The sequence below is a fragment of the Aotus nancymaae genome, unplaced genomic scaffold, assembly GCF_030222135.1.
Source record: "Aotus nancymaae isolate 86718 unplaced genomic scaffold, 86718_ANA_hifiasm-v0.15.2.pri h1tg000011l, whole genome shotgun sequence".
NCBI lineage: Eukaryota > Metazoa > Chordata > Mammalia > Primates > Aotidae > Aotus > Aotus nancymaae.
Genome location: NW_026988422.1, coordinates 56,754,448 through 56,769,830, shown reverse-complemented (window position 1 = coordinate 56,769,830; position 15,383 = coordinate 56,754,448). Strand labels below are relative to the sequence as shown.

At 37.4% G+C, this 15,383-nt stretch overlaps 1 protein-coding gene across 1 annotated transcript in view; it reads right to left on the bottom strand.

Annotated features, from left to right (window-relative positions):
• RBM25 (RNA binding motif protein 25) overlaps positions 1-15,383 on the bottom strand; it is a 63,574-nt gene that overhangs the window by 13,633 nt on the left and 34,558 nt on the right. The window contains exons 7-14 of the mRNA XM_012438172.3: positions 14,246-14,431; positions 10,932-10,985; positions 10,627-10,710; positions 6,934-7,220; positions 4,430-4,652; positions 4,226-4,315; positions 1,855-1,928; positions 268-418 (exon numbers count right to left, since the gene is read on the bottom strand). Of these exons, the coding sequence (XP_012293595.1) occupies positions 268-418; positions 1,855-1,928; positions 4,226-4,315; positions 4,430-4,652; positions 6,934-7,220; positions 10,627-10,710; positions 10,932-10,985; positions 14,246-14,431 (1,149 nt within the window). The remainder of the gene's footprint in view (positions 1-267; positions 419-1,854; positions 1,929-4,225; positions 4,316-4,429; positions 4,653-6,933; positions 7,221-10,626; positions 10,711-10,931; positions 10,986-14,245; positions 14,432-15,383) is intronic.

Below are 15,383 nucleotides of genomic sequence, written 5' to 3'. Positions count from 1 at the left end.
GATAAAGCTAGACTGTCTAATAAAAAAGACATACATAGAAAACAAAGAATAAGACATCTGCAGGATGTTTAGAATGAACTTGTAAACCAACTAATACTGATGACTTGTGTAATTAAATAATAAGTACTAATAACCTTTCACCAAACAGCATGTTCCATGGAGCATAAAATGCATTTCCCTTAACTATAAATTAAACTGCATCATACTTGGCTTTAAGATGGCGTGGTAACCTTAAAATAAAATCATGTGGATGTTATATTATCTTACCCTCTGGAGCTCTGCATCTGGATCTGGATGCCCTTCTGCCAGAAGGCGTTGCCTGATTTCCTCAAGCTCCTCCTTCTCTCTCTTCCTATCTCGTTCATCTGCTTCCATTTCCTTTTCTCTATCACGCAACCTTTTCTGAAGAGCACTTCCTCTGCAAAAGTGAATGACAAAAGGCCTAATTTAATACTCAGGTCATTGAGCAGTGCACATGACATTTCCAACAGCACCTCTTTTCAATACTACACAACCTACATGAAGTTAAAGAATGTCTTAATGTTCTGTAGATACAGAACACACAAGAATGTGCTCTATACATGTAAATGTGTAACAAATAAGCATCATCTTGTCATTTATCACTATGTTACCTTCATTCTTAAAGCCCTTCTAGTAAGTGTCTAAACAAGTGAAATAGTCGCTTTCCGAAAGAGGGCTCCCATTTTGTGCCTATTTCACAAGGAATACTTAATAATTTTTGTTTTCCTAGATACCAAGCTAAAAAAATATATAAAGTAGCATTAGCAGCACTAAGAGTTCTGTATCCTCAAATTAATTCACTTGTAAAAAAATATCTCAAAAAGTAGTGCAGAACAGAAAACAGAGGTTCTCTCCTATGTAGCAGTTCATTATGTCTCAGAATGTTGAAGTTATACATTGCCACTTTATGCTTCTAGTCTTCAGTAATTTAACTAATTTCATGGTATTCTATACAAAGTCAAAACCCTGGCACTCTTTAAATTTAGGCTGATAATTCCAATGTTTTAATTATTTTGGCTATACGGTATTAAATTTAACTAAATTAAATATCTTCATGATGACTGTATCACGTGAGACAAACTACAGATAAAATAGTATCAAGACATTATCTATATCCCCAGGGAACTTACGGTTTGGATGGAAGGCAGAACAAAACACGCAATTTTGCCATAATGTCATAAATACTAGAATGAGAGTTATTTGAAAATGCCATGGGAACAAAGAATGAAGGAAGGTAGTTGTCACAACTCTTACTTCACAATAATTTATCAATTTGGAGATGGGGTGAGAGAAGGGAGGTCAAACTGCTAGAAGACCAAAATTTCTAGACAAAGCCAGATAGTTACAGACATTAGTTGTAACTTGCTATAAAAACTAGACCTAGCAGACAGGTGTGGTAGCCCACACCTATAGTCCAATCTACTCGAGAGACTGGGGAGGGAGGATTGTTTGAGCCCAAGAGTTCGAGGTTACAGTCAGATATGATCATGCCACTGCATTTCAGCTGAGTTAAAACCCTGTATTTAAAAAATTTAAGAAAAATTTTTAAAAATCCGACCTATTTACCACATACGAAGGAAAAAAATAGTATTATTCGATATAATACTATTATGGGCTCCCCACTACACAAAAGATGCATAGAAATGTTGATCCTTTTCTGATAGCTCTTTTCTCCCCCACCAAAAAAACAGTGTATCAGCTATGGAAGTAATTACTACATGTAATGTGAAAGTTTCTTGTTTTCTTATTCTACTTAGTAAATCTGCATTATCAGCTGTGCAGACAGCGGTAACTACAGCTAATAAAAAGCCAAGCAGAACAAATCTTCTTTACCTGTAATATTTGGGGTCATCTCTATCATCATCATAGTCTTCTAAGAATTCTTTTAGTCGTTTGGCTTCTTTGGCCTTTGAGGAAATGAAGAACAAGGTATAAAATTAACATACGAGTTTAAAAAAGATTACCCTTCCCTCTTTTGTGGAAACAGGTTTTTCCTAACCAGACATAAACGAAGAGTAAGAGGGAGATTAACAGGAATTTCTCTTCACATAACTTAAAGAAAAACATAGTTGTTTCAATAAAGGAAAGTTTCTCCTGAATCCCAAAATTCATTATTTATCAATATATAATATATTCAGCTATTTGGTTTAAATAAACTTGTTAAGCTAGCCTGGGAAATGTTATTTTTACTGTCTTCCATAGAGAAAATATTTTCTAATTTAAGTTGGAGCTATCTGCACAGTTGCCTCTCTACAATTGTACATAAAATGTTTTCACTGTAAAATGAGCAAATATATAAAACACTATTCTATGCCATAATAAAGATAATACTTTGGTTAAAAAGATTTTTCTTGCCGGGCGCGGTGGCTCAAGCCTGTAATCCCAGCACTTTGGGAGGCCGAGGTGGGTGGATCACAAGGTCGAGAGATCGAGACCATCCTGGTCAACATTGTGAAACCCCGTCTCTACTAATACAAAAAAATTAGCTGGGCATGGTGGCGCGTGCCTGTAATCCCAGCTACTCAGGAGGCTGAGGCAGGAGAATTGCCTGAACCCAGGAGGCGGAGGTTGCGGTGAGCCGAGATCACGCCATTGCACTCCAGCCTGGGTAACAAGAGCAAAACTCCGTCTCAAAAAAAAAAAAAAAAAAAAGATTTTTCTTATCCCTTTAAATTTAGTTTTCATATACTTCATAATTAAGTATAAATTACATTAGACATTTAAAATCTTTTACTTCTAAGACAAGTCTGAATAAGGGCTTATCTGAAAAATGCAAACCACGTATATACACGATGCTACAATAAATATGCTCTCTGAATATAATCTTCAAAATACAATACCGAAACACAGCAACAAAACTGGAGATTATCTTATTAAATGAAAAAAATATGGCTGAATGTGGTGGCTCACACCTGTAAACCCAGCACACTTTGGGAGGCCAAGGTGGGTAGATCATTTGAGATCAGGAGTTCAAGACTAGCCTGGCCAACATGGTGAAACCCTGTCTCTACTGAAAATACAAAAATTTGCTGGGCGTGGTGGCGTGCAACTGTAATCCCAGCTACTCAGGAGGTGGAGGTTGCAGTGAGCTAAGATCGCACCACTGACTGCACTCCTGCCTGGGTAGCAGAGCAAGACTCTGCCTCAAAAACAAAACAAAACAAAACATATACGTTTGTGTGTGTGTGTGTGTGTGTGTGTGTATACATGTGTAAAATATATACACTGTATATATTTTAAGGTAGATGATACTACAATAGTTTTTAAGAAATGCAGAATTTAAAATTTAAATCATGTACTCCAATCAATTGAAAGGTAATGTCTACCTAACTCTAAGCTGATAGCAAACAATCCATGAGATAACATGAATCTCCTCTCAGGCTGGAGTGCAATGGCATGATCTCGGCTCACCATAACCTTCATCTCCTGGGTTCAAGCGATTCTCCTGCCTCAGTCTTGAGAGCAGCTGGGATTACAGGCATGCATCACCACGCCCGGCTCATTTTGTATTTTTGGTAGATACCAGGTTTCTCCATGTTGATCAGGCTGGTCTTCGAACTCCCGACCTCAGGTGATCTGCCCATCTTGGCCCCACAAAGTGCTGGGATTACAAGGGCGCCCAGCCCAATTTTGAAGACTCTTAAAAAACAAAAAACAAAAAAAAACATTTTGGCCAGGAACGGTGGCTCACACCTGCAATCCCAGCACTTTGGGAGGCCGAGGCAGGCGAATCACCAGGTCAAGAGATCAAGACCATCTTGGCCAACATGGTGAAACCATATCTCTTTAAAAAAAAAAGAGAGAGAGAGAGAAAAAAAAGCTGCATAAATTCCTGACTTAAATATTACTATATGACAAATTTATTTTGATAGTATACAGAGAGATAGGTGCAGCAAAAATTTGAAAGGAGGAAAAAAGATTTTGGTGTACTTAAATTGGCTTGAAATTGCTCAAAATTCATAAAAATTAAATTATGCATGAATGGAGACACTTGTGCATTTCAATTATTAAGTTGCTTGTAGTTAGCAATAACAATATAATCTAGGCCGGGTGAGGTGGCTCACATCTGTAATCCCAGCACTCTGAAAAGACAATGCATTCTAGCCTGGGTAACAAGAGCAAAACTCCATCTCAAAAAAAAAAAAAAAAAGATCTAATCTGATTACGTACCTGAAAAATCACTTATTTTAGCATAGAATCTTACCATTTCTCTTCTTCTTTCTTCTTCTCTTTCAGCTTCTTTCTCATATTCCCGGGTTTTCTTTCGTTCTCTAATTTCCCAATTCTTAAGGCGCTAAAAAAATTAAATTTTCAAAGCTTTAAAAATTTATATATAGTGTTCTATAAATTTTTATTAACCTATTAAGGGATATCAAGCTTTAAGAATAAAAGCATTTGCTCAATTTACCTCTTGATAAGCAGCTTCCTTCTCTCGGAGTTTTCTTTCAAGTTTTCTTCGTTCATATGCATCTTCTTCATCTTCTTCTCGGTCCCGTTTTTTGTCTTTTTCTCTTTCTCGCTCCCGTTCCCTCTCTCGCTCTCTCTCTCGCTCCCGTTCTCGTTCTCGCTCTCGTTCTCTCTCTCTCTCTCTTTCCCGCTCTCGTTCCCTTTCACGATCTCTACTTTTTTCTCTAATGCAAACAAAATTTTTTACAAATTTGTCAGTCAGTATACTGTTTTCAAGACCAAAGGAAAGGAGGGCAACATATATTATGAAATAATATAAATCTCACAGACCAGAATCTAGCACTTGATTTCCACAGGACTATATAACCTCCTCTACACACATCAGAAAGACATAATTCCAGTCCCAAATCCTAAACTGCATTCATTCTAATGTCGGTATTAATGCTTACTGGTATGTCGGAAAACAAATACATCCTGAATATAAAATAGTTATGTCATTCAAATGAATGATTAGTTAATGCCCAACATATGCTGGAATATTAGTCAATCACATGATGGTGTAAAACAGAAAAAAGGAAAACTATTAATTCCCAAAAGAAATATGAAGGACTAATGAATACGTTGAAAGATAGTTTACCTTACTTGTGATCAAGGAGTAAGTGCTGGCAAACAAGGAAAACAGAATTTTGACATGCTGCATGGATAAGTCAGAACTTACAAGTATCAGCACTGAACGTTCTCCAATATTTAAAAATAAGAGTGATAAAATCTAGGTCAGGCACTGTGGCTCATGTTTGTAATCCCAGCACTTTAGGAGGGTGAGGCAAGCGGATCACAAGGTCAGGAGTTTGAGACCAGCTTGGCCAACGCAGTGAAACCCCATCTCTAATAAAAATACAAAAAAATTTGCTAGGTGTGGTGGCGGGCACCTGTAATCCCAACTACTCAGGAAGCTGAGGCAAGAGAATCGCTTGAACCTGGCAGGCAGGGGTTGTGGTGAGCCAAGATTGTGCCATTGCCCTCTTGCTCAGGTGACAGAGCTAGAGTCTATCTCAAAAAAGTGATAAAATCTAATCCCAAGCTGGGCGCAGTGGCTCACGCCTGTAATCCTAGCACTTTGGGAGGCTAAGGTGGGTGGATTACCTGAGGTCAGGAGTTCAAAACCAGCCTGGCCATCATGGTGAAACCCCATCTTTAAAAAAAAAAAAAAAATCTAATCCCAGCATTTTGAGAAGCTGAGGCAGGAGGCTTGCTTGAGGCCAGGAGGCATGCTGGCATGTGCCTGTAGTCCTAGCTACTCCAGAGGCTGATGTAGTTGGATCCCCTAAACCCAGGAATTCTAGCTTACAGTGATTTATGATTGTATCACTGCACTCCAGCCTATATGACGGAGCACGCTCAAAAAAAGAAAAAAAAGGCTGGGCGCGGTGGCTCATGCCTGTAATCTCAGCACTTTGGGAGGCCAAGGCAGGATCACTTGAGGTCAGGAGTTCAAGACCAGCTTAACCAACATGGAAAGACCCTATCTCTACTAAAAACACAAAATTAGCCGGGCTTGGTGGGGCACACCTATGATCCCAGCTGAGGCAAGAGGACTGCTTGAGACTGGGAGGCGAAGGTTGCAGTTAGCCAACACTTCACCGCTGGATGACAGAACAACATCTTGTCTCAAAAAAAAAAAAAGAATTCACAAAAATTTTTAAATAAAAAATAAAACCTTTCAAAGAATAAAAGAGCCAGAGGTAGACAGTAAATATACAGACAGAAAGGTTAAGCTATGGAAGTGCAGTGGGCTACAAAACTAAATAAACATACTAGTGCCTAAAAAGACGTGGTGCTAGAGCTGATGTTTCAGTATACAGAACTTCAACTAAAGAGCAACTAAAAAATTTCCACGGACCCAGGGAGACAGCAGGGAGTCATGTCTGCCCAGAACACTGAGTGGCCACTGTGTTTCTTAAAAAAAAGTGGCTTCAGACAGAAGTTAACCAGAGTTGAAAATTATTACTTTCACCCATTATGTGTGTGTGTGTGTGTTTGTGTGTGTATCTCTCTCTCTCTCTCACACACACACACACAGAGACAAAGACATGTTGCCTTTAAATAAATTCTCAGGCCGGGCACAGTGGCTCACGCCTATAATCCCAGCACTTTGGGAGGCGGAGGCAGGAGGACCATTTGAGGCCAGGAGTTTGAAACCAGGCTAATCAATATTGCAAATCCCCAACTCTACCAAAACTGCAAAAAATTAGCTGGGCATGGTGGCACGAACCTGGAATCCCAGCTACCTGGGAGGCTGAGGAATGAGAATCACCTGAACCCAGGAGGCAGAGACTGCAGTGAGCCAAGGTCTGCCACTGTACTCCAGCCTATATGACAGAGTAAGAATGTCTCACAGACACAAAAAAATTTTCTCTCATTTCATGAATGCAAATGGTACTCTGGAAGACTACCTGGTAGTTCTATTACAGCTATCAGGAAATAGTGACTTATGTAAAGCCTTACCTTGATCGACTTCGATCCTTATTACGATCTGAGCTCCTTTCTCGATCCCGGTCACGATCTCTCTCTCGATCCCGATCTCGGTCTCTCTCCTTTGTCCGGTCACGGTCCCTATCCCGTTCTCGTTCCCGCTCCCGTTCCTTCTCCTTTTCTCGTTCACGTTCTCTTTCCCTTTCTCGTTCCCGTTCTCGTCTTTCTCGTTCCCTTTCACGCTCCCTCTCTCTTTCTCTCCGTTCTTTCTCAATTTCCTGTCTTTCTTTTTCCTTTTTGCCTTTCTCTTCTTCCAGTTTCTAGAAACCAATAAAAGTGCTTTTAGAGTTAACTCTGTAGCTCCAGTATTCAGATATTTCCCGGCGCAATGCCCAATACTGGTAACAGAAACACCAAACCACTGATACATTAATATTAAATACTTGTGGTTTTATGTGACAAATTAAACTGAAGCAATCACAAGACTAGAAAGACTTCGTGCAAAACCATATACTCTACACAGACCAGGAATCTCCAATCTTGGATGCTGGGAGATCGTGTCAGGTGTGGCTGGCCACTTAATGACTATGTACTAACTAAAATGACCATGAAGAAAGTCGTTCGAAATATCTTCTATAAATACAATCACTCGGGTAAAACTCAAATCTGTCCATTATGGATTTCCGTAAATCCACCAATTTATTAATACTAATTATAACCCCAGACTGCATATTACCTAAAGTTGAGGGTTTCAAAGGGCAGGTGGTCCAGAATACCCATAATGCAACTAAATAATCTCTGCCCTCCGATTTGCCCACCCTCCAAAAGAAACACAAGCTGAATTAAACCAAGAACTGCCTTATTATCTATGGAAACATTTACTCCCACCATTACAAGATGGACAGCCCACCAAATACAAAAAGTTTGAAAATCACTCACTTCAAGCAAAATATATGTAACTGTAATAGTTTCATTTAAAATATTTAAAAGCAATATACTTATGCCCATTATGCCTGTAAGACAATGAAAATATATTTACAATGATAAATCCATCCTTGGAAGGAACGATTGTGCATTAACTTACAGATGCTGTGCTAGGACATGGATCGCCAACACTGGATTAACCTTCCCTACAAGCTATGTTTCTGGGAGGAAGAGCAAGTACATGGTTCACAAATAAACCAAATAACAAAGTCAGACCAAGTTTGTACCCTGTCAAGATTACCAGTGTACCACACGGTTTCTACACAAACTTAGAAAAAAATATCCCAAACAGGTAAAACAAAACAAAACATATTTATCCCTTTTGTTTCATGTTTAGTTTCACCAAAATGAAATTTAAACTGCAACAATAAAATGTGCATTTTTCTTTTCTCAGTCATGTAATGCATTTAAAACAACTTTAAAAAGCAATCTTACCTGTCAGATACTCTTTTTCTCTTCCTCATGGATCAGAGAACTGATAGCAGATTATGAAAGAGAAGCTAATGTATGAGCAATATATTCAGTTGCTGTGCTGGTCTATATCAAAGTAGAATGCAGGCAAAGCCAAAACTGAATACATTGAAATTACAAAGGGATGAAATGAGAAATGATAGAAAGAGGACAGAAACTGACAGCTATTAAAGGGGGAAAATCTCATTTCTGAAACAGTTCTAATGAATATAAAAATTTATATTGTAAAATGAGGCTAGACTATATAAAACTTACCTCAATGGCATACACTTATAAAGAAATTTGTTTATTTCTGAAATAGATACTTACAGAATATTTTAGCTGTTCCAATACTAATTTTTCTTGTAGAATTCCTCAATTTTTAATTCTTATTTCACTGTGCTACTTATATTCAGTTATATAAATAACCATTTGTTTCAGAACTCATTTCAAAAGTTTGGTTCTAAGTAAATGAAAAAGTGAGTGAATCTAGTCCACACTAAATGTTTCCTAAAAGTTTATATTATATATATATATATTATATATATAAAATATATAATACATATATATGTATATAAATATATGTATACATGTGAACATATACATGTATATTTTTAAAGACTGGAGAAAGGAAGTGAGGCGAATCTAAAATTATGTAAGAAAGTAATGAAGAGAAAAGGACAGATTAAAAAACCATAAATCTTACCTTATTCTCTCTTCAGACTCATCCGTGCTGTAAATGGACGCCCCCTGCCACGCTGATACCCTGACAGTCTGTGGTTATTTAATAAACTCATACCAAAACATGCAAAGGTTCACTGAGCTCATTTTTTGTTACTGGAGTTTAAAACAACCCTTTTAGCCAAACCACCCAATAAAAAAAACCGTTTTTGATTTTTCATTTTGATTTCTTTTTATTTTTAAAAGACAGTCTGAAAATTCAAAACATTTCCTCCAGTGAAATACTAAGGCAGTGAAATGCCAAACAGATTCTCAAACTTTAAAGCAAATATATTTTTGAATTTTTCTTAAAACATAATTTTCTCATCATTTACCAATAACATGACAGGGTTTAACAAATAAATAAAAACAAAAAGGGGGTAAACCACACACACAATCATATACCATTTTTAAGCTTACTCAGTCCTCAATTTGAGTATTATACCTAACCAAAATGATTCATCTAAAATGATTTCCCACAGACCACCTTTTCAACTCTCAAAATTAATTTTGGGAGAACTGTTTGTGCTTTTAATTCTGGAAAAAGCACTGTGTATGTGAGTGAGGGCTGGGCATCTGGATAATAAGTGTTCATTGGCATTATTTGTGAATTTGAGATTTTGAAAGCAATGGGAAAATGTAAGAATAAAAGAGAAAATGAACATTTAACATCACACTGACTTAAAGATCTCTCAGTCTATCAGTAAGAACCAGCAACACCTTATTACCTCTAACATCAAAATACATTTCATGCAGTGTTTGCATTGCACTGTCCAAAAGCATCATTTTCAACACCAGCGAACATTCACAGATGCACTGTCATTGAGAGAAGCTTCAAATAGGCAAAACTCGTGAGTGGGATTTACTAGGCATAAATACCCATTTCCAAGCCAGTTACCCCTTTGCATATTTTTCTGAGGGGGCATCCATAAATATAATAAAAAACAGAAGCTCATACTTACATCCTATTCCTTGTTACTTTCCAAGCTGAGAGTTTCATCTTGCATTAGTCACCATATGATCTCTATCATAATGGTGGGGGTCAATGAATAGATTAGCTTTATGGGAATTTACAGTTCTTCCATGCATCTAAAATTTGGTAAGTCTGGTAACCACTGACCTACTTTTTAATATCTCCCCCACTCAACTTAAATCTATACAAATATAAATTGTAAATTTTAATCTCAGCTCTAAAGAAAAGGTTTTCCTAAGATTAAGTTAAATAACTGCCCCCAGAAAAACACTAGTGCATGTTATCCTGCTGCCCACTGAATCTAATCTAAGTCTGACCTTGATGTTTATGTTGAAATCTAAAAATAAAATTAGCTTCTATGCATATTAAAGTGAGATGACTGCAGAATAGTTAGTAAAAGAAAAAACTAAGCACAATATGTCAAGGACCACTTTAATATGGTATTGGTCTTCTGTTTCTTTTTTTCTATCTAAATATCAATTAAACCTATAAAAAGCATTTACAACTATATTCTAATTTAAGGTTGATTTTTTTGTCTCTTTGTTTTGGATTCTGTAAAAAGTCTAGATTGGTATTAAGTGAAAAAACAAGAATATTACCTTATGTGTGTCTCTGAATTTGCTGATCTCTCGAGATATCAGGTCTCTTTTGTCTTCTTCCATTTCTATAGCATTTATATCCTCCTAAAAGAAAATGAGCAAAGGAGGGAATGAATAAAGATCAACCCACATCAATATAAAAAGTTAAAGGTTAGACATTCTGTATAGCCCTTAATGAATAAACAGAACATCCACAATAACAAATCTAACAATCTGAAGTTAAATATGAAAAATCAGAGACAAGAATGACAAATCAACAATCAGCAGTAAACACAAGTATTGTCAAATCTACAATTTAAACGAACCTTAGTGATGAGTGGATAAGGGATCAGTGGGGCCACTGGAAATCTGCGGAAAATCTGCGAAAAAATCCACCAAGAATTTTTTTAAAAAAGAAAAACAGAGCTCATGCTACTCTGCAAAGCAATGCCCTATACATTCGTGATGTGAACAATACAGTACTTCTGTGATGCTTTCTCGATTTCAAATTACTTGAGAGTAAAAGTGATTTCACTCTCTTTACAATAAATTTGATCACACACCACCTCCTCTCTGGAGACTCCAACACCCCAAACAATGGAAATACAGAAGGTGATCTCATAGTAGCAGGGCTTTCTAATCATACCAACAATATTTACTCACAACTCCTGCCACAGAGGAAGATTTAGTTATTTTTCTCCTTTCCCATTAATGAAGAAATAGGAAGAACAAACTCTATAGGCCTCAATTACCCTCCTCCTTACTAACCCTACCAATTACCATTCCTAATAGAATACACCTCATTAGAAAAATTCTATGACCAAATGAGGAAATACCTGCCAAATAATAAAAATGTATTTAGCCACAAAGAAAACTGAAGATGTCCAAAAAAGGCACTGAACTGTAAAATAATGTAAACTGTAACCATCCCTTCATAACCAGTTTTAATATATATACTGTGTAGCACTTTTTTATGACATAATGCACGCATATAAAACATGTTAAGCCAGGTGCAATGGCACACACTCATAGTCCCAGCACTTTGGAAGGCTGAAGTAGGCAGATCATTTGAGCCCAAGAGTTCGACACCAACTTGGGCAACATGGTGAAACCCCATCTCTACAAAAAATACAAGAATTAGCTGGGTATGGTGGCACAAGCCTACAGTCCCAGCTTCTCAGGAGGCTAAGGCAGAAGGATCACTTTAGGCTGGGTATTCAAGGCTACAGTGAGCCTGACTATGCTACTGCACTCCAGTCTGGGTGACAGAGCAAGGCCCTGTCTCAAAAAAAAAAATAAATAAATAAAACAAAACACTTAAAATATTTTGGGTTTTTTTTTTGTTGTTGTTATATTAATTAATTTATTTTTGAGACCACATCTTGCTCTTTCACCCAGGCTGGACTGAAGTGGTGCGATCTCGGCTCACTGCAACCTCCCGCTCCAGGGCTCAACTGATTATCCTGCCTCAGCCTCCCCAGTAGCTGGGATTACAGGTGCTGGCCACCACGCCCGGTTAATTTTTGTATTTCTAGTTGAGACAGGGTTTCACCATGTTGGCCAAGCTGGCCTTGAACTCTTGAACTCAAGTGATCCACCTGCAGCAGCCTCCTAAAAGTGCTAGAATTACAGGCATGAGCCACCATGCCCAGAGGGATTTCTTTTTCTTACTCTGTAGTGCAGGCTACACCAAGCTTATGGGCTCAAGTAATCCTCCAGCCTCAGCTTCCCAAATTGCTGGGACTACATGTGTCAGCCACCACTCTTGGCTTCTTCCAGCATTTTTTTATTTTTGCCGCTCTGTCACCTGGCTGGAGTGCAGTGGCACGATCTCAGCCTTTGGGTTAAAGTGATTCCCCTGCCTCAGCCTCCTGAGTAGCTGGAACTACAGGCACGCGCCACCACGCCTGGCTAATTTTTTGTATTTGAGTAGAGACGGGGTTTCCCCATGGCCAGAATGGTCTTGATCTCTTGACCTCGAGATCTGACCACCTCAGCCTCCCAAAGTGCTGGGATTATAGTGAGCCACTGCGCCCGGCCTTCTTTCAATATTTTAAAATTAATATGTCAATATTTTAAAAATAATATTTCCTAAAACTTATCTAAGTTTATCCAAAGGAAATAAGTGTAAAAAAACCAAACCTTTTCTTTCAACCTGGATTGCCCACTGTTCAATTAGCATAGGGGGACAAAGAGATAGCAATCAATTCACTGAGTAGGAACATTTCAAATTGTACTACTCTTTCAGAAACGTCCAGTTTGATGTTCAATACCATTATTGTTCAGGGAGGGGAATGCGACATAGTTTCTAAAGAAAAGGCAGCTAAAAAATCGAGAGTGGGTGGAAATCTTCAGTGAATGAGATCTGGTTTCTTGCTTACAGTGGAGACATAACAACCACAGGAAAACAAAAGTAAAATTAAGGGCTGGGCTCAGTGGCTCACGACTGTAATCCTGGCACTTCAGGAGGCTGAGGCAGGAGGATCACTTGAGCCGAGGCGTTGGAGGTTCTATATATGTATACTATACATATATTATAGTATACATATGCGTGTGTGTGTACCTATTTTACAGAATCCTGGTTTTTAGTATATATAAACCTAGTTTATAGTATATAGAAACCTCCTATATTGTGTGTGTGTGTGTGTGTGTGTGTGTGTGTGTGTGTGTGTGTGTGATTCCTTGGTATCTGAGGGGATTAATTCCAGGAGCCCCCACATATACCAAAATCCACAAATGCTTAAGTCTCTTATAAACAATGGCATATAACCTATGCACATTCTCCCATAAACTTTAAAACATCTATAGATTACATTAATGCCCATAGAACATAAACACGATGTAAATATTTACTAAACTGCATTTTTTTGTTATATTGCTATTTTTAATTTTTCCCCCTAATATTTTCAATTTGAGGTTGGCTGAATCCATATTATGTGGAACTCACATGCAGAAGTCTCACTATATACATACACATAAATTTCTTTAATAATATACTTTATTATATATATATAGTTTATATTTCTTTAATAATATACTTTATTATAAATTATATATATAATGAAGTATATTATTAAAGAAATATATGAACATATATATTTTTTGAGATGGAATTTCACTCTTGTCACCCAGGCTGGAGTGCAATGGCGCAATCTTGGCTTACTGCAACCTCCACTTCCTGGGTTCAAGCGATTCTCCTGTCTCAGCCTCCTGAGAAGCTAGGATAACAGGTGCGGGCCACTGTGCCTGGCTAATTTTTGTATTTTTAGTAGAGATGGGGTTTCACTGCGTTGGCCAGGCTGGTCTCAAACTTCTGACCTCAGGTGATCCACCTGCCTCGGCTTCCCAAATGCTGGGATTACAGGCATGAGCCACCATGCCCTGCCTGTAATACTTTTTGATGCCATATAAAATACTTCCAATATTTTAAAACTAATAGTCCTTGTAATTTCTCTAAGTTTATCCCCCTAAAAAAATGAGTTTAAGAGAACCAAACATTTTCTTTCAATCTGTATACTGCTACTTATTTAATAAATCCTATTTACTCTGCTTTCCCTTCAAAATCTGACATGTAATCAGGGCTTAAGAGTAGTATCATAAAAAACAAACTGTAGAAATGATATGTTGTCAGAACACATACGTCCTCCTTCTTTTCCTTCTTCTTCTTCCTGGGGTGAGAATCAGATTCCTGTGAGGGGGCATTTAGCTCACTGGAGTATTCACGTATTAAAACTTCAATGGCCCCTTTAATCATCTGATCTCTCCTCTTTGTTTCTTCATCCAAGGCTTCTTCATCGTCATTAGTGACAGTTTCTGGCCTTGCATTCTAAAACAAAACAGCAAATTCAGGGGAAAGAAAAATCAAGCAGGAAAATAAAAATCATTCTACAAGAAGAGTTAATAAACAAACATGTTTTCTCAAAAGCATCTCTGTAGTCCTATTAAACACGGAGATGGTTTTGTTCTTAACATCACAAAACTAAGCTTCATTTATTTTATTTCAGTTTTCCTGAGATACTAGTTCATTTTCATTTTCTTTCTTAATAGCTAAAACACCCTGGCCCCTAAATTTCAGGACTAGCACACTTATACAACACATCTGCAAAGCATTCACAATTTTTCAGACTGTTTTGCTTAAGAGATACACAAATAGCAATTACTAAATAACTGTATGTAATAGTTAATTCTTTTAAATATATACGAATCAGTAGAAAATTCAGTTACGTAGTAAAAGCAAAATACAATTTTAAGTACATTGTGATAGCTACTGCATAGAATAAGCAAAATTACATGTACGTTAAACAAACAAAAACATCAGATTGCTAAATACACAAAAATGCAAGAATCGGGAGTTTAGGGACTGAAATGATAGCTTACTTTCCATTTGCCTTCTCTAAGTTCTTATACTGTGTTAATACCACTTATGGAAACTATAGGCTTACAACATTAAGAAGGAACCAAAGTAACCTATTTGTAGGACTTTATTAATAATTCTCTAAGAAGTCTAGATTGTTCCCTCTTTGTGGGGAAAAATTATTGGCTTCTAATGTGCTACTATTCTTGTGCATGCTCCAAAGGTTTTAACAACTTACTTGGTAAACATACACTGTGCACATTTTCAGATACCTACAAGAACCATGTTCATGCGCATGCACATACATGCCTAGCTCTTGGTCATAATGCATGCAACTCTACTCAAGGTGAGTTTCATGCCTTGTGACTCCTTAACAATATAATTTAGCGGTAACTTTATAACTTGACCACCAGCATTTGAAAGC